The sequence below is a fragment of the Oncorhynchus nerka genome, linkage group LG11, assembly GCF_034236695.1.
Source record: "Oncorhynchus nerka isolate Pitt River linkage group LG11, Oner_Uvic_2.0, whole genome shotgun sequence".
Classification (NCBI taxonomy): Eukaryota; Metazoa; Chordata; class Actinopteri; order Salmoniformes; family Salmonidae; genus Oncorhynchus; species Oncorhynchus nerka.
Genome location: NC_088406.1, coordinates 50,912,151 through 50,934,287, shown reverse-complemented (window position 1 = coordinate 50,934,287; position 22,137 = coordinate 50,912,151). Strand labels below are relative to the sequence as shown.

At 42.0% G+C, this 22,137-nt stretch overlaps 2 protein-coding genes across 3 annotated transcripts; both read right to left on the bottom strand.

The window, feature by feature from the left end:
* Window positions 1-1,080: 1,080 nt before the first annotated feature.
* On the bottom strand, window positions 1,081-4,493 carry LOC115137654 (uncharacterized). 2 transcript variants are annotated; one of them, XR_010465005.1, is made up of 4 exons: window positions 2,354-4,493; window positions 2,131-2,194; window positions 1,380-2,009; window positions 1,081-1,262 (listed from the first exon to the last, which is right to left on the bottom strand). XR_010465005.1 is itself a non-coding variant. In XM_029673982.2 (3 exons), the coding sequence occupies exons 1-2, from the start codon at window positions 3,815-3,817 to the stop codon at window positions 2,168-2,170; spliced, it is 1,491 nt and encodes a 496-aa protein (XP_029529842.2). In that variant the 5' UTR covers window positions 3,818-4,493; the 3' UTR covers window positions 1,081-2,009; window positions 2,131-2,167. The 2 variants fall into 2 exon arrangements, 1 of the variants encoding a protein (XP_029529842.2); XM_029673982.2 differs by having other exon boundaries at window positions 1,081-2,009.
* Window positions 4,494-7,597: 3,104 nt separating this feature from the next.
* LOC115137088 (galaxin-like) lies at window positions 7,598-20,857 on the bottom strand. Its single transcript, XM_029673130.2, has 12 exons — window positions 20,808-20,857; window positions 19,582-19,639; window positions 17,834-17,976; window positions 17,554-17,688; window positions 16,728-16,924; window positions 16,588-16,619; window positions 15,719-15,861; window positions 15,017-15,117; window positions 14,050-14,279; window positions 11,687-12,015; window positions 11,281-11,337; window positions 7,598-11,091 (listed from the first exon to the last, which is right to left on the bottom strand). Exons 5-12 carry the CDS (start codon window positions 16,854-16,856, stop codon window positions 10,823-10,825), a joined length of 1,290 nt encoding a protein of 429 aa, XP_029528990.2. The 5' UTR covers window positions 16,857-16,924; window positions 17,554-17,688; window positions 17,834-17,976; window positions 19,582-19,639; window positions 20,808-20,857; the 3' UTR covers window positions 7,598-10,822.
* Window positions 20,858-22,137: the final 1,280 nt, after the last annotated feature.

Sequence of the window (22,137 nt, the reverse complement as noted above, 5' to 3'; positions counted from 1 at the left end):
ATCGGTTCTTAACAGTAATGTCATTGAGTCCCCTGTAGTCAATGCACGGGGGCAGGGCCTTGTCCTTCTTCTCCACGAAGAACAAGCCTGCGCCAGTGGGAGAGGGATGGATAAATCCTGTAGCTAGAGAGTCCCTAATGTAGTTCTCCATAGCCTTCGTCTATGGTCCCGACAATGAGTACAGACGTCCCCGGTGCGGTGTGGTGCTAGGAAGAAGGTCAATCCCGTAGTCATAGGAGTAGTGCTGCTGAAGGGAAGTGGGCCGGGACTTGTTCAAAAGCTCACAGAGATCCTGGTACTCCGCGTGAATGGCGGAGAGGTCCGTAACCACCGGGGCCTCCCACTCCTCTTTCTATTCTGGTTAAAGACTGATGAGTTTCTGTAGAAAGTGCTTTTTTTTCTGGGATTTTTGTAGCTGTAATCAAACCCACAAAGGCTGATGCTCCAGATACTCAACTAGTCTAAAGGAGGACAGTTTTATTGCTTCTTTAATCAGAACAACAGTTTTCAGCTGTGCTAACATAATTCCAAAAGGGTTTTCTAATTATCAATTAGCCTTTTAAAATGATAAACTTGGATGAGCTAACACAATGTGACATTGGAACACAGTAGTGATGGTTGCTGATAAAGAGCCTCTGCACGCCTGTGTAGATATTCCATACAAAATCTGCTGTCTCCAGCAACAAAAGTTATTTACAACATTAACAATGTGTTTGATAAATTTGATGTTATTTTAAATGTAAAAATATTTTATTTAAGAAACAATGACATTTTATAGTGACCCCAAACTTTGGAACTGTAGTATAGTTTAAGTATAATTTATGTATAACTTGTGCTAACTTATGTCAGCAAACCAGAAGGCAAGATTCTAGTTTTTTTTAATTTACAGAGCAAGAAGCACACGCCAACACTCAGACATAATTTACAAACAAAACGTGTGTAGTGAGTCCGCCAGATCAGAGGCAGTAGTTTGAGAGGGACAATTTTTCTGTCCTGCTCAGCATTCAAAATGTAACGGTTTTGGTGTCAGGGAAAATGTATATGGAGTAAAAACGACATATCTTTAGGAATGTAGTAAAGTAATAGTGGTAAAAAAAATGTAAATACCAATGTAAGGTACAGATACCCCTAAAAACTATTTTTACACCCCTGGATTGACCATACCTGATGTGCTTCACCAGGTTCTCGCTCATATGGGTCTCTGTGTTAGGGGAACCAGTAGGGTCCAGGACAATGGCAGAGTGGGTCCTGCGATTGACATACTAAACAAACACAAGCGGTAATTCCAAGTCAGTATATCAAAATGGCCTCAAACATAACATATTCAAGAATAGTACTGTCTAATCTCTCACTAAAATGGTCAATCTTGTAGAGCTTACCAAGAGTATCCAGTGGTAGTTTCCCACGTTGCAAACACCAATCAAGCAACTGTGCTGCTCCAGATTGGTCTACAGGAATAGGAGTGAAGAAACATCTATACGGTGTGCCAGGCAATCTTTTGTCAGGAAGGTGGCAGCTCTCCCTACATTGACCCGTCTAGCCTCTTATTTAGAAACATGACACAAAAGCAACTCTGCGGACATGCCTTTACCTTTGACAAGGTGTTCTTGCGCATCGCCACCTTGTCCCCATGCAGGATAATCCCTGTCACAATGTGATCCACAATAAAAACATCCCTCTCCACTTGAAGGTCAACCCTCTTCAGTTAGAGGTAGAAGTCAATTACCTAAATCAGAATGGCATATGGTTGGTCAAAGTTCACATGATGCTCAGGCAATAGTCACCTCAGTCAACAACTCTAATTGTACTTTATACCAACTGCACGCATGGAAATTTCATACAATTCAACCATAACATGTGGGGGAGCTTAACATACGTCCCCACTAAGCCACTCATTGGGCTTCAATGTAAGGAAGTCATGGAGGTGCAGGATGGCAACGGATCCCTCCAACAAAAATCGAGCGGTTGCCCTGTCCACTCCATCCGACGACATTGTATAGGTGAAGCAACTGTGGGCAAACAGATTTTGGCCATCAAAAATGGGGTCCAAACTGCCTGAGTGTACAGATGCGATCAACATGCAGTAGGAAAACATGCAGAACATAACAAAAACAGACACATTCCACTTACTCTATTCTCCAATTCGTCATCCCTGCTGGGGTGTTTCTCAGACAGAGACTTGGAATTGGTCACCCTATTGAATAATGGTTACAGTTCAGTTTGGGACAGATCTGCATTTTGTCTTCACGTATATACATTAAACCCATGAGGATCACATGGCTTCGTAAAAATGCTTACCATTTTAACGTACCCAAATAAGAAATGTAACTAAATAGCAACACATAAGACCGACCTGTTGATGAACGGTCGATTGCTCTTCCTGTTGTTTGGTGCCCGTCTGGACATGCTCCTTGGTGGCACACTTATGGCCAGAGCGTTTTGCGGCCAGATGCCTTGTCCTCAGCTTTATTGGCATAGGACTGTCCACACTTCCGCCAATGGCCAGTACAGCTGCCAGTCGGTGGACACACCTCTGGGCACGGTCAGATGCAGAGCAGGAGCACGTCTCCGTTGGCAACAGAGTAACCACATGCTGCTCGTCTGAGAAGCCCTGGTAGAGGAACGATTTGGTGCTTGGTCCTTTTGCCACAATCATCCTGGCTAAGGCCTCCACTCCAGTTTCTGCCATGACAACCTCTTCTTGTGCCACACAGGACTGAATGCCTTCAGCAAAAGACACCATGTCTTCCTCTGACATGTGGTAGGGGAAACTGGTGGTGGGCATTCGCCTGGAAAATTGCTCATGGCACTCAGGGGTCAGGTGGAAATTCCCTAGATTACAGTAGCCCTGCAGCACCTCCCTCAAGGCATTGGTTTGGAGTTGGTAGAGTAGATAAACCAATTTATCTACTCTGACCGTCTTCCATCCAACTAATGCCTTGAGGACAGCATTGAAGCTCTCTGAGCAGTTGTTGGTTATTCCATCTGACTGGATGCCCAAGCTGTTGAGCACGTATTGTGCACTCTTGTCCATGGCATCAGAGAGCGACTGATGGAAATAAGCCTTGAAATCAGGGCTCCAGTGAAGACACACCCTCGCCAGTGTGCATTCGTAGTCACTCCTTGATTTCGTTGCCAAGAGCTCTTTGATGGCCTGCTGGTAATCGGCCACAGCTTCGGCACCCTCTGACCCCATCTTGTGCTTCACATTGTTGGAGATGTGGTTCCAGCAATTGACAATCCTGGCTTGCGGCAGCACAGACTGGATTGCTCCCTCAATAGCCGCCTCACGGTCTGTGCAGAAGATTGCTGTTGATAGTTGGGGAAGGAATGAAAGGATGGTGCGAAAGAACTGTTTGTGATTTTCCATGTGCCGGGTGGTGTGAATGAGGAATGCCAGGGGAAGGACAGGTGCCTCTTGAAATGCAACATGACGGAAAACAAGGGGTGAAACATAAACATTGCTGAGGTCAAACGTGGGGTCATAGTGAAAAATGTGTGCCCCTTGGTGTTTGCTTTTAATAACTGCCTTGGCCTCTTCAACCATTTCTGGTGCTGCCACTACCAGAAGGGTTGCGGGTCGAGTCTCCATATGGGTGACAAATCCGGGGAGAATGTCACCCATCATATGTGTTGCCACCAACTCGTCCCGGTCCAAAACAGTGACGTCCCTTGCTCGACGAATTGTGTTCTTTACTTGTGCCAAGTTGCGAGGTTGGTAAACTGGCATGAATGATGCATTTGGGGGGGGGGGTGGTGGGTTATTAGTCATGTCTGAGTATACTTTGCCAGGTGTTTCAGCCTTTCGCCGGGACATTTCATCTATGATTGAGGTAGCCGATCGGATGAAATCTCTTGCTTGCTGCTGTTGGCTGTTGCCGTGGGGGTGGGGGACATTGGAGTGTGCCTCCTCACCAAAGTAGTGAATTAGCACAGGAGTATCAGGCTGGTGAAGCAACTCATACTCCCTTTTTTGGAACCCTGGTTCTTCCTTTCCTGCATAGTACCGCACCCTTAGTTTTGGTGAACGGCGAGGAAGGTTGTGGGATCCCTTCTGAATCCATTTTTTTTGTCCGCTTTCCAGTCCTCACATGACAAGGAACTACCTGCAAACAGAAAAATGTCTCCAGGCTTGGGGTGGAGTGGTGGAAGGTGGGATACCTTAGTGGGATCAACCGTTTCAATCATTTCAGCTGCTTGTGCTGGTGTTAAAGGCAGCAGGCGTGTGGTGTATACTTGTTGTGGTAGTGATTGGAGGGGCAATCTGGGAGACGGAGTGGGGTTGTGCATTGGCCATCCTTCCCTTACTCCATACATCGTAGAGTTGACGGCGATAGCTGAAGGTGTTAGACCTTTCCAGTTCAATGACTATCAAAGAAAATAATCCATTTTCCTGATGGTAGCTAGCTGCTGTAACTTCCTCTGGTGAGAGACCTAGCCTTTCAACAACTGAGGCAATGTCATCAAAAGTTGGGGCCCTCTTTCTCTTTGGCATTCTGACAAGGAAAATTACATTGGTATAAGTATTGATATTAAGACCGTTAACTAACTATATGGAATGTTATATGGAAAAATATCTCTAGTGCTTCAAATCGTTTACTAAGCCAGACTGGGGTACATTCAGAAAGAAATTGAGACCTCTTACATTCTACATAAATTAAATAATTTTGATTTAAAATCAGCATGCAGAATTTGACATTAAAGGTAAAGGATTTAAAGTGAATTCTAACCTTTGATAAAAGTTAACCATATCCCCCCTGTAATCATTTCTAAATACATGACTTGCCAAATCATGTCTAAGCAATGATTACTTCCAGGGAGGATGGAATTACGCTATCATTCATAACCAGTGGGCTGCAGGTATAAGGGACATAAGCAGTAGCTAGGGGGCCACCTACCATTATTATTAGATTTATTTTATAAAGAATTCAGTCACTTACTATTGTATTAGAATAGTAAAATACACAAGGTGAAATTGAGATTTGGTTATGAATCAGCAGTTCGTTATCAAATTGTAACATACACAGTAATACCTAACAAAACGTTTGTTTATAGCTCCCACAATGCAGCAATACCTAACAAAACGTTTGTTTATAGCTCCCACAATGCAGCAATACCTAACAATAGAAAACACATTTTTTTTAAAGTATGTAATAAATATCAGAACAAGTTGTGTAAGTCACTGAGTCACATGTCAGCTACAAACATTTAGATTGGTAAGTTAGTCGCACCAGTTAAACTTCTAGCAATAATGGCCCAATACGGATTTTGTTGGGGGGTGGGGGGCACCCCAACAAAATCTCAGTTAGGGCCCCAAAAAGGCATGTTAAGATCCAAATGAACATGGACAGAGGCGGACCTGGGACTTCATCCACAAATCATCTCAGAGTCAGTGCTGATCTAGGATGTGTCTAATCTTATTCTTGTTGTAAACTGCAAAACTGATCCGAGGGGAACACTTCTACTCTGAGACACTTGATACGCAAGACCCCAGGTTAGATTGAATGTTGACACTTGGTCCCTGGGGTTGAGTGGGGTTATTTGGGTATCAAACTTAATGCTAATGAATTTACCTGGAGTAGGAGTGATGAGTTATTGCTGATGCGGATGACGCAGACGCTCAAGTGTTTCCACTGTACGAGATATCTGGAATGGTACAGACAGTATACAGGTCAGAGGTAAAAAGTCTATTATATGCAAATAACACGATTGGGATGTCGAGCTGACAATAGTGGCTTGCTCAATCTTTACATATATCCCTCCTTTCTTCCTCCCTAAAAGTAATCACTGATTATAAATAACTAAAAGGGTTAAACCCTTAAAAAGGGTTAAACAAATTAAATGCTTCACCCACATATTAAACAGATTCAAAATACGTCTACAAGAACAAGTACTGATATACAGATAATATTTGTTATTTCAGTTGTCATTGATTGGCATTTCCCCTCATCCCAATTCACATGTAATGTCTACATCGTGTAGAACCTTTCCATTTAACTGCATAGGCCAGCCAACATTGGACAAGTGCTGGTGAAAAAACGGTCACATGCTAGATCAAACGGTGACATACCAAAGTTTGGCAGGATGTCATCCAGAATGTGGAAATTAAAGGACGTATGCAAGGGGTCAAAGGTCACAATTGGGCAGAATGGGAAATATCATCAATAATCAGAGACTGGATGCATAATTAGTATATTTGTATACAGTTATGCTTAAAGACCGGCACAGAAAAGACCCGGTTCATTTCACGCATTATATTGATTTTTTCTACACGAAATTGTCAGATAGTTTTAGTAGTTCATTAAAGTCTTTGTACAGGAAACTTGTGGTTAGCTAATGGGCCACTAAAGGCTAGTTTTTTGTATAAAAGCAAAAAGTTACTAAACGTTTTCTGATAGGGTATCCTACAGCATAGGAGAATGGTCCTTAGTGGTGCTGCAGACCACCAAGGTAACAGAAAACCCAATTTAAACATTTCAGTATATTTCCATAACTGTAAAGGCTAAAGATTATTAGGGTAATGCATGCATGTTTGTCTGAATGCATTCAGTCATTTTGGTAAATTAAAGGGTATTTCACCTGCATGTGTTACTAGTGCCATTCTGGCCCTAAAGATAAGATATTGGACCGTTGACCCATTGATCCTTCTAAATTCCGGATGACCTCCACCCATACAGTGTTCATCACCCTATCATTTCATATAGCATGGATGACTGACTGCAAAATTTAAGGGAAATGACAAACTGAAAAATAATTGTGTGAAATGTTTTCAATACACTACTTTAGAAATGTGAAGTCTTACATTTTAGATTGGAGGGTCACATCATTTCACTTCAATTACATGGCATCTGTATGTTAATAATATATTTATATGAATTTTGCCATGTCATGTGTAAAATGTGGTGCCATGACAAATAAACCTTACCAGTCACAACTGTGTCAATGAATTGTTGGAGTCACCAGCTTGCAGATGACTTTTAAGGTGAATGGAGACCGATTAGATGAATTTATAAAAAACGACTTAATATTATTTGAAGCTCAGTAATTCGGTCACAATTCACCCTTGATCGATCACAGTCTTGATGCTCTAGAACACAGCAAAGGAGTCAGTCTATGATTTCAAGCACTTATAATGAGCACCTAGACGACAGACACCTGTGTAGCATTGACTGCACTTCTACTTGCACTAATGTGTGGTCAATTAGACATTAATGACAAGAAATGACTAGAAACCTTGTAAATACTTTACTTAACCCTTGTGTAATCTAAGGGTCAAAAATAACCCGCTTTCACTGAACCCTGAAAATAAGCAGCTTAATTGAATTTTAAAGGCCAAATCTATTTTGAATGAATAAACAACCTGTCATTCATCAAACTTTGTGAATATCTGGGTTTTCCAGAAATACTGCATTTAATCAGTGGACACCACTTGTTTTTGTTACAACACTCCTGTCATTATTGTTTTCTTTACTAAAGCAGAGGTTTATTATTATTATTACTGATAAAGGTATTGCAAAGGTATCAACATGTTGTTTTTCAAGAGATAGCACTTGTATAGCCTAAGACAGTAGCAGAAATGTGCAGAAGGTAGTTTGAAAATATTTTTATTGAAGGGAACAATAACAGTCTTGAGCTTTTTGGAATAAGTTGTGATATATTCTGATATACAGTACAATGAGGAAGTCTTCTCTACTCTTCTCCCATTTTTTTTAACCATTGTCCTCACCTGCAAGGTGTATAAACCTTGTGTAGAATGTTCTTTAATACAGTTGTGATAACGTAATGTCGTGGAGTAACAATATAACCCTTGTCTGCAAAAGGCAACTTTGGCCTAGGGGCATGCTTTGTAGACCATTCAAAAGCGTTCCGATACCTTGTCCCCAAGAAAGAACCCACGTGTTATGATAGCTTATAGACAGTAGTAGGCAAATGAAGGGACAAAGTTCCAATATTAAGATTTTGGAATAACATTTCTAGGGTCTATTTGTTGGTAATTGGAAATACGCCTCTTTCGAATTTCGTCCCCCGTTCCTAAACACATCCATCCTATAGTGTAGGTTTTGAAGATTCATAATCTCTGTTTGTAGTCATCAAAAGAAGATTGAGGAACGGTTGGTGGACCCAAGAAGTACAAGCCCCCACACCATTCTCTAACCTCTGAAATGTTGTCTTTGATGTGTGCATTGTTAAGTACCCCTTAACATTCTGTCTCTGTCTGTCTGGTAGAGTAGTGGTTATGGTGACAGCATCCCAAACCAGAGTTTGAGAGTTCAAATCTGAAGATAATTTTTTTTAGAGAGCCATTTTTGATGTTGCCTTTTGTTGGCATGAAAGAGCTAACTTGAGGTTTGTTGGGGGGATGGTGTAGTTCCCATCAATTAGAAGGACTGAAGTGGCTAAGGGCTGTGTCCAGGCACTCTGCTTTGAGTTGTGTGTAAGAACAGCCATTAGCTGTGGTATATTGGCCATATATCACACTTCCTCGAACCTTATTGCTTAAACATGTCAGATCACTTTTATATGATTTTGAAATGTAATCTCAGAAACCACACTATTCCAATCATCCCTGAAAAGGCAATTGTTGAAAAAGTGCATCCCAAAGGGGATGTCGAGAAGAAGTGCAAATGCTGTGTTAAGTTTCTTTCTGTCAGCAAGTCAACCCGATCTCATTCTTCTGGATAGTCATTCCCAAGCTATGCTGAAGTTCCTCCTTTTATCAAATCATTTGGAGATCATTCATCCAAATTGAGTCTCTGTTATACTGTTTTCCTAATAGATGCTTTGACACACACCTTGCAAGTAGAGTCTTTCTTCGACAGCATCTGAGGTGTGTATGTCAACTGCTTTCCTATACACGCTTAGAAAACAAAGGTGCTATCTAGAACCAATAAGGGTTATTCGGCTGTCCCCATAGAAGAACCCTTTTTGGTTCCAGGTAGAACCGTTTTTGGGTTCCATGTAGAACCCTTTCCACTGAGGGTTCTCCTATGGGGACAGGCGAAGAACCCTTTTGTAACCCTTTTTTCTAAGAGTGTTGAGTAAGTAGACGGAGTCTTCGACAGCATCTGAGGTGTGTATGTTTACGACCTAACTCTCCAGCCTGCTGTCAGTGAACCTACTTATTTATTAACATAGCTTCTCTGTGTTAATAATAATCACTTTATTGTCCGTTTATAACCCTCGCCAGCTCAAATGAGCCTCTTGTCCCTGAATTTATTCAAGGGATAGTGGCCCTATGCTTTCCCCCTACACACAGTAGTGATAGGATACAGTATTTTCATTAGTCTCTAAAATAGGATGAAATGACATTTGACATGTAAGCTTATGCGTTTCTGTCTATGTTCTGTTTTAAACAATTTGTGTGAAACAAAAGATATGTGGTGCTCATAACATGATATTTTCTTTGTGTAGGCCATTAGAGAGCATAGATCTGCTGTGTTAGAACTGTTTTACAATAGTGCCACGTTTGGCTTACTTTGAGACACTTTGGGTCAGAGCTTCATACAGGAAGAGGCTGTGTGGTTAACTGGGAATGTGTCCAAGGACATGGACCATCTCCCACGACAAGAGCCTGGAAGGAAGCATATGAAAGATGCAATTTCTCGCTCACAGTTTCAAGCAATTGTTTGGCGCCGGTGTCAACCTATTGTTTTGATATACAGTCATTTCATTGTGGTTTCTGAGGCTCCACTAAAATATCCTATCGCTTTCTTCAATCCTTCCATTATTTTCAGCACAATGTTCAGGAACACTAAAATTATAACACCATGTGTTTGCAGTTTATACAGTTATTTGCCCTGTAACTGGACAGCTTTGTTTGATGTTTTTTTTATGTGGAATGGAACTGAGCCAACTCTACTTTGTCTTTCATACAGTAGTTCTGATGTCATGCAGGTGCCAGCCTTGTACAATAGTCACAACTAAAAGAGAGGATCAGCAAGGATCTTATTTGTCCGTGGCAGGACAATGTTTTATGTGCTATATCTCAGTCAATATCGGAGTTTGGAGTATCTTCATTTATTAGAATAGTCCTTTATTATTCTTGTGACGGTTGCTATGTTGATAGATGCTCCTCTGTCTTCTCTGACAAGTGTGCCAACAAGTCTCGAGGCTGTAATCGCTCTGCCAAAGGTGCTTCGACAAAGTACTTAGTAAAGGGTCTGAGTACTTATGTAAATGTCATATTTAAGGGGAGGGGAGGGGAGGGGAGGGGGAACAATTGAATGAATTTTAGAATAAGGCTGTAACGTAACACAATGTGGAAAAAGTCACACACCTACACACAATTGCTTGGTTAGAAAATAGGCTTATTTCCTGCCGTTTCACAATGTGGTGCAATCACTTCACAGACAGATTCACGCCAATGATGTTAGTGTCACATTGAACTAAGAGTTTCAAGTGAGTAAATAGCTTCAGTATGGAATATACATTATTAAGAAAATATTGCATTAACATTAATGGAACGTTTGCGATAATATAACAGAAAACCACTACCCAGACAAACATAATAAAATATGACTTATCCTGAGATATGACTCATGAGATCTCATAAATACGGTTGGGTTTTTTTTGTAAGCAAATAAAAATTGCTTAAAGATATACTGATATCTTAAATGGGTCAACATCCACATTTTTGTTTGAGTTTTAAATTAATTATTTACAAATTGACTCTTTAAGAATATAACGTACGCCTCATGAGCTCAGTTAATCTGTCCTACCCCATCAGAACCCAAAATAGACGGGTTTTGTTTTAAAGACATTTTTTGTAAGCAATGTAATTGTGAACAAAACACTGTATTGCCTCAAAACATGGTTAAAAGTCTCATTTTGAGCACCTGGAGAGAATGGAATGGAGAGGGGAGGAATGATCAGAGATGAAACTTATGGTGTCTGAGAAATTATTTTTCACCCAGATGTAAGTGTTGCCCGGCACCAGTTCAGGGGAGCTGCAGTGGTCGGGTAATGTGACGTTGTGAGGGGAAGGCACGGCGCTGACATGGCCACGCGAGGCCAGCATGTACATGGCGTTCACCATCACGATGGACCGCTCATTCATCTTCACAGACACACTCTCCACTGTCCCTACTAGAACTGAGACACACACACACACTTTAGATCCGTGTTGTGAAGCTACTGTAAATCAATTAGTCTAAGTGCTTCCCAAAGGGATTCAAGAACTTCCCACAAAAGTAGATTCAAGGGCTTCCCAATGCTCTTGCTAAAGGTCAAAGTATTGAGTAATGTTTCCTGTCATCTTGTGCTTCAAACTGGAGGTCTTACCTCTGCTGTGACACAGGACTTCAGTCTTCAGATCCCCCAGTGGTAGAAGCCTGGGTCCTGAGGATAATGAACAACAGTCTAATCAAATGGACAGAGACAGACTCCAGGCAGGGACCCATAAAAAGACATCCCCTTTATCTTATGCATGTATGCCATTTAGGGGACGCTTTTATCCAAAAGAAACTTAGTCACGAGTGCATTTTTACATATGAATCAAACCCACTACCCCAGCATTACAAGCGCCATGCTCTACCAACGGAGCTACAAAGGACCACATGAATAACATATAGAATCTTCATATCACTCGTCTGCCCTGTAGGTAGGTCTTTCGGAGACCTTTCAGAGATAAATCATGTATGGATGAAAAATGGGTATCAAGTTTGGATTGTATCTGGTTCCCACTGACCTGGAATCATGTTCTTGCTGGTGGTGTGTGGTTCAGGCCTTGGGTGCAGGACCCCCGCGCAGCAGGACCACAGGGATGAGTTGGGGTAGCGGTGCCCACAGCAGGTGAACCCTGGCTGGGTAGGATAGAGCAGGTCTAGCCCTGGGGCAGAGCAGCAGGTCTGGGTGGAGCCGGCCTCCATCAGGACACTCCCACAGCACTGGGCCTCCTCTGAGAGTCTGTCCTGAACCTGCAGGTCATACAGAGTCCCTGCACAGCACTTCATCTGGTCACAGCTGGGGTCATAAGCCTTCCCTCCGCAGCAGGACTTATTCCCCCACCTGCTGTGTCTGGGCAGAGAAAAATATTTGAGCTCTCTATATCAAAAGAGTCCATATCATCTCTCAGAATTTGGTTCCTGTTGTGCTGTCATGTTGGGTGAGATCAGAGCCATATGTACCGATGATTATTTATCATTGATTAGATTTGACCCATTCTATTTGGGCTGAATGTATCTCACCGGAGAGAGCATCCGAAAGAGCGAAACAGAGCCCCTCTGTATGTCGGCCATCTATCTGATGCTGTCAGGTCATAAAGAGTATGACATTGTTGCCACATTTTTGCCAAGTATAGCATTAGATGCAAGGGAAACCGTTGAGCACTTGGCCTCCCTTGATAAAAAAAAAAGTATAAAATAATAGCCCATCAACATTGAGCTACACTGAGTGAGCTCAACTGTGAATGTTCCTGGTGCACCAAAACAGAGTGTCAAGGGAAACAAGTTTGGATTTGGCTTCACTCTTATCCCTTATCAAATAAAAATAAATACGTTGTTGACAGAAACTATTTCAATTGTTGCATCTCTTTGTGTTGTTGTCCTCTGGTGGCTAGCTAACTGAAATTGTCCCTTTGCTAAATTAGTCATGGATGAAGATAGGGATTTGGACTTGTGGTTTTACTTAATTCTCCGTACTGGCCAATGATTATAACGGTGATTCTGATCCACCCATTAATTCATACATTGTTGTGCCCCTGGCCTGAGAGGATGGAAGTTCAATATGTAGCTAGTTGTAGAAGGCTAATGTTAACTAGCTAACATTGCCCACGAAAGGAAGTTAGGCTAGCAAGCAAGCATTTTAGCCAGGTAGCCTAGGAAAACAAAAAATGGACAGTGTCATAGACCATAGATATTTTAGTTGTCACTGTTTTAGACTAAGCAGAGGTGATTTGCTGATGCTGAAATGTTGAAGTCGAAAAAAAACTCCCTCACGACGCCAGGACAGCGGAGTCAATCACCACCTTCCGGAGACACCTGAAACCCCACCTCTTTCAGGAATACCTAGGATAGGATAAAGTAATCCTTCTCACCCCCCCCCCCCCCCCCCCCTCCCCTTAAAAGATTTAGATGCACTATTGTAAAGTGGCTGTTCCACTGGATGTCTTAAGGTGAACGCACCAATTTGTAAGTCGCTCTGGATAAGAGCGTCTGCTAAATGACTTAAATGTAAATGTAATGTAAATGAAATGGCGCTGAAATAGTGAAGGCAGCTCCTGTTTTCTTTGCAACTTTCGGTAACTCTCTATGGTTCTAAATCATTAGTTGTTTAGTAGTCGGAAACATTCTTGCTTGACCATGTAATATGCTTTGTGGACATCACCAGACAGAGCTTGCTCTCCAGTTTTGTGATGAAACAAAAGTGTAGTTGAATTTATTTTGATTCAAACGAAAGTAGATTAAAGTGCGTCACTCACAACTGCACTGCACAGACCTCCCGCTTATTTCTTGACCAAAGTATTGTGTAATGGTATCAGTGTAAATTCAGACTGCCATGCAAGTTCTTGGGGAAAGCACTACAGGTTGCGACCCACAGTTTGAATGACAGGGTGTGAGCCTTTTCACATTAGAGCATTGTTTGTTAATTATGTGTTCGCCCACGTTTCCACTTGTTCTCTAGAGAATTTAGATCGGTGTGTGAAACCCAATGAGACAAGATCGAAATTGTGGGGGGAAGTGGAATGAGGGGTAAAATACATAGAACATAAATATATATATATTTCCAGTCTGTCAGGTCATGATACATTTTTACGTATTTCCAATTAACAGACTTCAGTCAATAATAAACACAGTTTAAATGAAAAATACATTAGTAATGTTCCTAAAATCCCAAACAACCATCAACCAGCTTCCTCCCATAGCCGCGGGAAGTAGGGATGCTGAGGGTGCTGTAGCACCGCTTGAAAAATCACAATAAAATATATATATTTTTTTTATTTATTTAAAATTAAATAAATGGTGCACTAGGCCTTTATTACTCTTGTATGAGCAGAGAAGAATCCTGGCTAAGTTCAACTATCTACAGTTTCCACACTACAGTGCAACTCACGTGTGTCCGTTGCAGCAGATTTCATACTGAGGGTCGTATGTCTCCTCCCCACAGCAGTGTTTGCCTGGATCGTTGAGATGAACTCGTGAGCCACACACCATGTCACGGGATGGCAGATACAAGTGACCACCTGGGGAGCACTGGTACCCATCCTCCACCTCACGGTGCAAGGTCTGGTTACAACACAGCACCCCTCGGTCCTCTATACCATACGGAGTTGTACCGCAGCACTGGGAGAGAGACACACCAGTCAGCAGGGTAACAACACACACAACATGAATAACAGACATGCAGACACACCGTGGCATGCACATACCCCAAAAAGAGTCTAACTTTCTTACCAGGGGACCTGTGCACTCATCCTCTACCAAGAGTGCTAAGCGTTAGAAAAGAGACCTCTAGTTATCCGTCGTCTGACACACTCTCACACAAAAGAGGAGCTGCTCTACTCTCAACTGGTTGCAGGGTGGGGCTTACAGAACTAAATGTGCTGTCAGAACTGACATGGTACCGCATAGAGCCCAAGTAAAGCAAACACCATAAATAGTTATTGTTACTGGTAAATCACGGGGCAGATTTTCTCCCTGGCAGACTTTTAGATCAAGCAGCACTCTAGAAAATTGGCCTTGAGTATAGGGACACCCTCTTCCCACGGGGGCCCTGTGTAAATATTCTGAGTGGACTGAAATGGGTCTGTGGACAACGTATAGTGTCAGCCTTGCCTTAAAATGACACTTCTTAGTTATTTTGACCATTTAAAAATGTACAAATACACAGATACATCCCTGTGCTATACATCATTGTCTTTATGCCTTGACAAACAACAACTCAACAAGCGTATGGAAGATTTAGCTGTGTAACTTCAATTTGACTGAGATGAGGAGAACTGATTTTGATGTAGTGGAGGAGGTTCAGTGAACTAAGCTTCAGCTGTAGGCCTGTGAGCTCTGTGGGCTAATGGACTTACCAGGTTTTTTCCAAGCACCCTATTGGACAGCTTCCCGGCACAGCAGATTTTACTGTCTGGATTGTAAACCTGAGAGCCACAGCTAGCACCATTGTAGAGATCTGGTTAGAGAGATGGGAAGGAGGAAGGACAGAGATGGGGATGGTGGTGAGGATCAGATCAAGACTGGTAAATAATCTGTCTAACCTGGCAGCATTTACTGTACATGCTGTAAAATCAGCATCCATACAATACAGTGCGATGACTGCTGAACAAAACTGGTCATCTGTTACACATATGGACTGCTCTTTCACCTACATATGATGCAATATGGCCTTTGTGGAAAAACCCCAGAATTTGCAGAGAGATTGGGTGATTCGACTGATGATATAAAACAGCTGTTTAATGCTGTTTCCTCCCATGTGTGGTTTGTGGATAACTAGTCAGTTGCACGACTGAATGCATTCAACCAAAATGTGTTCTCATTTAACCCAACCCCTCTGAATCAGAGGTGCCCCCACGTCATTGGCGCTCAGAGGGCATTATCTTACTTTCGTGGTAGAGCACCTAATCTTCCACAAGAACTCACACACGTGTCTCATTTAAGATTTTATTTTTTATTTTTCATTATAGATTTAATAATGCTTTCTGGAGTCTCATGGAATACATTTCCAATGTCTCCATCACGTGTGCTTCTCTGTCTGCACGTGTATGCTGTTTTACATGGGGGGTGGCGTAGTGTTCCCTCACAGCAGGTCTGGTCATGTGAGTAACTTTGTCCCTGGAGAGATGTAGGGTTCACACAGCAACGCTCTGTTGTTGGGTTGAAATGGGCACCTAGATCACAGGGCTGTTTCCCGGACATACTGGAGGCAGATGGAGAAGACAGAGTGGGGAGGATCTCTGCAGGAAGTGCAGCTCAGAGCAAGGTAATGTACAGGAAGTCTATAAACTGAGAAAGTTAAACTATTTGTTTGCCGTTGCATCTGCCTCCACAGTTTACCAGGGGAAGACATTCATTTCAAAGGATCCATATGCACAGTGCACACCCCACACACACACACCCACAATTAGATGCCATACAACACATGCACATAAATACATTAACAGACCATAAACATACAGTAGAAATGTATACAAATACACACATACAAGCATAGTTAAAAAATATTATTTAAAAAAATAAAACAATCTATCATGTTTCTAATTATTCCACCACACTTGTTCTACAGGCAAACCTTTACAGTTAAAGTGCCCATTGGAGGTTATCTCAGTGTCAATGTGCTTGTTGGCAGACCAATGCCAAAAGGCAAAACCCACAAGGAAAAATAAAGCAATATCTGACACCTGCAGATGTTCAGTAAATATTAAAGAACATTTGGAAAAACTGACATGTAGTGGGTGTTTTAATTTGCATCTTAATGATGTTGCATCATTTAAAATGGATGCCATCCCATTGTGGCTTTTAGCCATTGGACATCAATTATATTATATTCAAACCTGACTGTTAATGAAATGGTTGAATTGAACATTGAATAAAGAAAGTGAAACATGAGGTTCAGTATATGGTTGAAGGCCAAAGGCAACCTTACCATTTTGGAGAAGTCGGAGCAATTCCCAAGTGCTGGGGGAAAAAAGAAAGAACAAAACACACAAAGATGACAAACTATCATAACGTGAAGTTTCATTACAACCATACAAAACCAGTAGGTTTCCTTTTTTTTATACTAACATTAGACCCTGATGATGCACAGCAGCTTGCATTGAGAGGCTCTGGAGAGAGTGGTTCAGAATTGAAGCAGCAGCAGTGGCTTCGCTGGTCAAACTGGTGGTCTCCACAGCACCGGTGGTGAACGGACATTTTAGTCAGGACCTTCTTTCCTTTAACGACATTTCCACAGCAAAGCTGGTGGTCTTCATTGTAAAGCTCTGCAGAACAGGTAATAAGGACTGATCAGATGTACTGTTTAAACGACTGAAGGGCTTTCAAGTGCTCAAGTCTAACGGTCTTGACATTGTGATGGGGAGTGAACATAGAAGCCGTGAGGTGCAGGTGGGAAATTGGGAAATATCTCCCAAACAGTTTTGGGAGCAGACAGATGTAAGGGGTGCGTAAATCGATGGCGGGGAAGTCAGACGCAGGAGAGCTGAACTTGGTAATAGCCGGAGCAGTTTAACAGTAAAACCCATGGCATAAAAATAACAAGATAATTGGGTCCAAAAACCCGTCACGCACCAAACAAACACGTGCACTTACAGTAAACAATCCCACACAAAGACATGAGGGGAACAGAGGGTTATATACACAACAAATTATTGAGGGAATTGAAACCAGGTGTGAGGAAAAACAACACAAGGAAAATGAAGTGTTTCGATGATGGCTAGAAGACCGGCGACGCCGAGCGCCGCCCGAACAAGGAGAGGACCCGACCTCTATTGGAAAGAAAGTTTGAGAGCACAACAACATCTCTGTTTATGCCTTTGTGAAGAATAAAACAAACACAACTACATAATCAATGATGACATCAATAGATGTGAATAGACCTGATCTCGCTGACCTTTTCCGCAACACTTGGAATGGGGTTGGGTCCTGGTTAGGATCTGAGAGTCACAGCACAGCTGGTTGAGTGGGTCATAGGCCTGACACCCACAGCAATCTGACACCAGCTGGCTCACATTAAGAGTCAGCTGACCTGCATCGATTGAATAACAGATAAACACATATTGAAACAAAACTTGGGAGGTGCTGAGAAAATAACTTTTCACAGTTACCAGGTTTGATTGAATACTGTAGATGCCATGGGATACTGCTTGGAGACAGGACTCTGTCTATCTCACCTTCGCAACAGGAAGCCTGGGTGAGGTTAAAGACCCTGTTTCCACAGCAAGACAGCAGCGCCTCTTTATGCAGTACTCTTTCACAGCAAGTGTAATCTAGAACGTCATAATTCAGCCCACCGCAGACGTGATCTCTGGGAGAACTGAAAGGCAGAGGCTCATCTTCATGTCTAGAGGTCATTTTCTATATCTATGTGCAGCACATATACTAGACATTGGCTGCATTCCTCCCCTCAGCCCTCAAATTTAGTGGACTTCTGATGATGTATCATGACGTCTGACGAGTATACACTTGCAGGGCGAGGGAGGAAGGAATGATTTTTAAATGGACCTTCCTTGCCTGGAAATTCGTCACTCATCAGCTGTGTTTTCAGCCACAGGTAGCTTATTGGTGCATTATATGTGTCACAGTCAATTATGATTGCATGTTTACCTATATTAACTATATCATTATTAATATACGCCTATTGTATGACAGCTAGCGAATTAATTAGCTAACCAACGTCAGCCTGCCTAGCTGGAACTTCTGAAGAAGGAAATGTTTTATTTCTACAATTTCCAAAAGCTAAACAAACAAAAACATCAGTTTTACGAGACGTGTTTGTGCATTTCAAACTTATTTACATTTGTTTTTACTTGTATGTTGACTCCATATTGACGTTGAGGTTTTGAGTTTTGGCAGACTTTTCTTAGTGGATGTACTGTACAATCATTGCGAATTGAATTATGGGTCGTGTTGATAAAAGGATATTAGAAGGGTGAGCCGGTTAAGGATCGATTCAGACCAGGTGTTAAAATTGTACGACAAGCGACAGTTTATTTCAGAGGGAGAATATCTGGTACACGTAAATACGGCTCTTCCGTTAGTTCGTGTTGGAACAGCAGGCAGAGAGAGCGTAAACAGTCAGCACAGCTCTTATATACGTCACAGAAAGTAGGTTGACCCTAGGAAGATCGGATCTCCGGATTGGTTCAGCTGGTTGTAGTCTGTAGTCTTCCGCCATTGGCTCAGTTGTCTGTCCGTCATCGTTCGATCTTCTTCGGTTAAGAAAAAGGGAGATTATGTGTGTAATGTGGAAGCTATCCTGTAGGGGACCCCACAGGCTTTACTGTGAGTTGTAGCCATGTAATTAGCAGTAAGTTAGTCACCTGCATACGAAATAGCAATTCCTTACAGTCCCGAAGTTAACATAATTGTATACTCGCAAAGTCCACTAAAATGAGGGCTGAGGGGTTTACGTTGTAAACTTCCCTGGCTTGGCAAATCATTTGGACCGACGACAAATATAGCCCCAGAGATTACGCCAAGGACATAAGGCAAGGGTAAATTGACGAGCGTGTGTCTTTTATGAGTTTGAAACACAGCCATAGACAGAGTGGCGTCACAATGCTCACAAACACAAGAGTCACATCATGATGACACATCTTAATTAAAGAAAGGTATTTAAAAAAATATATATATATATTTCACCTTTATTTTACCAGGTAGGCTAGTTTGAGAACAAGTTCTCATTTGCAACTGCGACCTGGCCAAGATAAAGCATAGCAATTCCACAAATACAACAACACAGAGTTACACATGGAATAATCAAAACATACAGTCAATAATACAGTAGAACAACAAAGGTAGTAGGATGAATTTGCCCCTAAACACTATCAGGTCAGTTTTTCATATCCCCGCTTAAGATTTGAGCCCGAGGGCAGCGTCTACCCAGAGCACAGATAATAAGGGTACTTGCTATACTCACGTGTCGTAGAACTTCCCAGCATGGGCAGAGACTGGAACTCCTAAAGGATTGACTTGCCCTGTGAAACGTGGAACATCCTCACATCAAGACAAAGCGCTGGCTACGTATTCTGTGAAAAGCTCGATCTCAGGTCATGAGGAAGGCGTGATATTTGCAAAACGCTCACTAAGAAAATATTCCTACTGTCAATTGCTTTACAGTTAAAACAAATTAAAGCGATTCATAATTTTTTCTTTAAAAATTGCATTTTATAATTGCCAATCAGTGACTGAAGTTGATAGGATAAAACGCATAGAGATAATTCTATGATAAAATGCCTGAAAAACTGAGTAAGGTATACCTTACTCAATATATTGTCACCTGGGGGTACTTGAGAAGACTCAGGAGACCATAGGACTACTGGTAAAATGCAAAAGAAGGGGTACTTCAGGGGTACTCCTGGCAGAGCAACATTCAGTTGGTGGTACGGTAACCCGAAAAAGGTTGGGAACAACTGATGTAGAGCAGGATTTCTTAAATTATGGTTTGGGAACCAAAGTGGACCCTGAGCATGTGAGCGGTGGGTCGCGAGCTATTAGTAAACATTTATAATCACACACTATTTCTTCTTAATTTGAGTCGTTCAAGGACAATACTTTTCTCATTTGGGTCTTGAGCTGAAAAAGCATAAGAACCTTTGGCTTAGAGTAATGATGGGGCTCCCGAGTGGCTCAGCGGTCTAAGGCACTGCATTACATTGCTAGAGGTGTCACTACAGACCCTGGTTCGTTCCCAGGCTGTATCACAACCAGCCGTGACCGGGAGTCCCATAGGTCGGCTCACAATTGGCCCAGTGTCATCCTGGTTAGGATGAAGGCCGCCATGGTAAATCAGAATTTGTTCTTAACTGCCTTGCCTAGTGAAATATATATATATTTTAAATGATGACAACTAATTTCCCTGACCGATCATCTAGATTGCAGATATCCCTATACAAGTAGAACTATGTTTGGGTTTCTAAACCAACATGATCCACTGCATTCCCGATTGACATTTGTTTTTCAGAAGGCATTTCAGGAAAATAAGGTACATAATGTATGAACTCTCAATTCCAAACCACAAAGCAATAATTTACAATTAATTCTGCTGTGGCTTAATCTGAGAGGCAGAGTAGTAGCCTACACCTCTCAACAGCTGACTCGATTTCATTCATACAAACAGACCCAAGACATGATCTTTCCACTTACCAGGTGCGCTGTAGCAGGGTAGAGCCAGAAGAACTGCACAAATGAAACAAACAAATGTTCAGAAAAGTCCAGAGATTGTACAGACAAATTCTAGCGAATGTGCAGAGTTTGATAGGGATGCTCACATACCAAACATCAGTAGCAGAGTGGTCATGGTGACTCTTTCAACAAAGCAGTCACATTCATAGATGAAATACTAAAATGCACAGAGATAAGTAGTCTATTTCAGCCACACCTACAAGCACCACCCCTGACAACAATGTCCAATTGCCAAGCCATCTCAAAATATTCTACAGTATGAACCCAAGTCGTTAATATGTTGTTTGAGTCATTGTTTTGCTTGGACCTCCTTTTACAGTTGCAGTTGGTGAATCGCAAAAGCTATCATTGCTACACTTCTGAAACATCAGCTATTTTTAAGAAAACAACTAATGGTAACACTTTCTAACAGCCACTACCAGTACTTCCTCGCTGTTTAGGATTTCTTCCTTAACTCAATTTAATAGCGAGAAGGTGGGTAAAAAACAAACAGGGGAAATAGCATGGTGGTGGAAAATTGTGTTTTATAAATAATGTATGTGCATATTTCCCCTTTTTTTCCTCCACCTCCTCGTCATTAAATTGAGTAAAAGGGGAAACAGGCCTTTGCAGGCTGAATAGAGAATGTTTTATGCACGATCCAGTCTACGGCGAGTACGAGTGTATAGCAGGTTGCATACATTCCCCTTGGACGGTCTGATGAAACGACTCAGTAAAGCCATCTGCCGGTCCATTGGGCTGACACTGACAACGGTGTCCAGATCCCTGATCCAAAGTGTTCTCACTTTCAACATCACCTCCTAGCAATGGGAACCCCTCAGTCACAAACAGGCCAGCAGAACAATCTGCAGGAAATAGCCTCAACTCCAAGAACTATACACACATAACATCACAAGGAAAGCACTCCCGGTCTTCAATGACAACACCCACACACAGCACGTATCCTTCCAAATGCTGCCGTCCGGTCGGCAGTAATTCATTTGTAAATCTGCAGCTGCCGGAACATAATGTGAGCATGAGAGGGGGGTGACCTGGAGGAAAAAAATTCAACTTTACAATAGAGCATTGCGTGCATATCATCTAATTTGCAGAGTGGCATAGAGTTGTCATAGAGCAGAGGAGCTTACAGAAGGTGCACACAAACATTTTTGTTTCTGGAAAAATATGTGGCCTTTTATAAATGTAATTCATACAATTCTAAGTCATTTAACATGACTAGAGACTTAAGCAGAATATTTTTTTAATACAGCACACATCGAAAATGACAGGCTACTTTGACACTGACAAATCA

Coding starts and splice junctions, on each gene's coding strand:
- LOC115137654 (XM_029673982.2), bottom strand. CDS start 3,817: ATGTCCCGGCGAAAGGCTGAAACACCTGGCAAAGTATACTCAGACATG. Junction 2,195..2,353: donor AATCGACCGTTCATCAACAG/GTCGGTCTTATG, acceptor ATTATTCAATAG/GGTGACCAATTCCAAGTCTC.
- LOC115137088 (XM_029673130.2), bottom strand. CDS start 16,856: ATGTCCGTTCACCACCGGTGCTGTGGAGACCACCAGTTTGACCAGCGA. Junction 11,338..11,686: donor CAGCAAGAACATGATTCCAG/GTCAGTGGGAAC, acceptor CATTATCCTCAG/GACCCAGGCTTCTACCACTG. Junction 11,092..11,280: donor AGTCCTGTGTCACAGCAGAG/GTAAGACCTCCA, acceptor TGTGTGTCTCAG/TTCTAGTAGGGACAGTGGAG.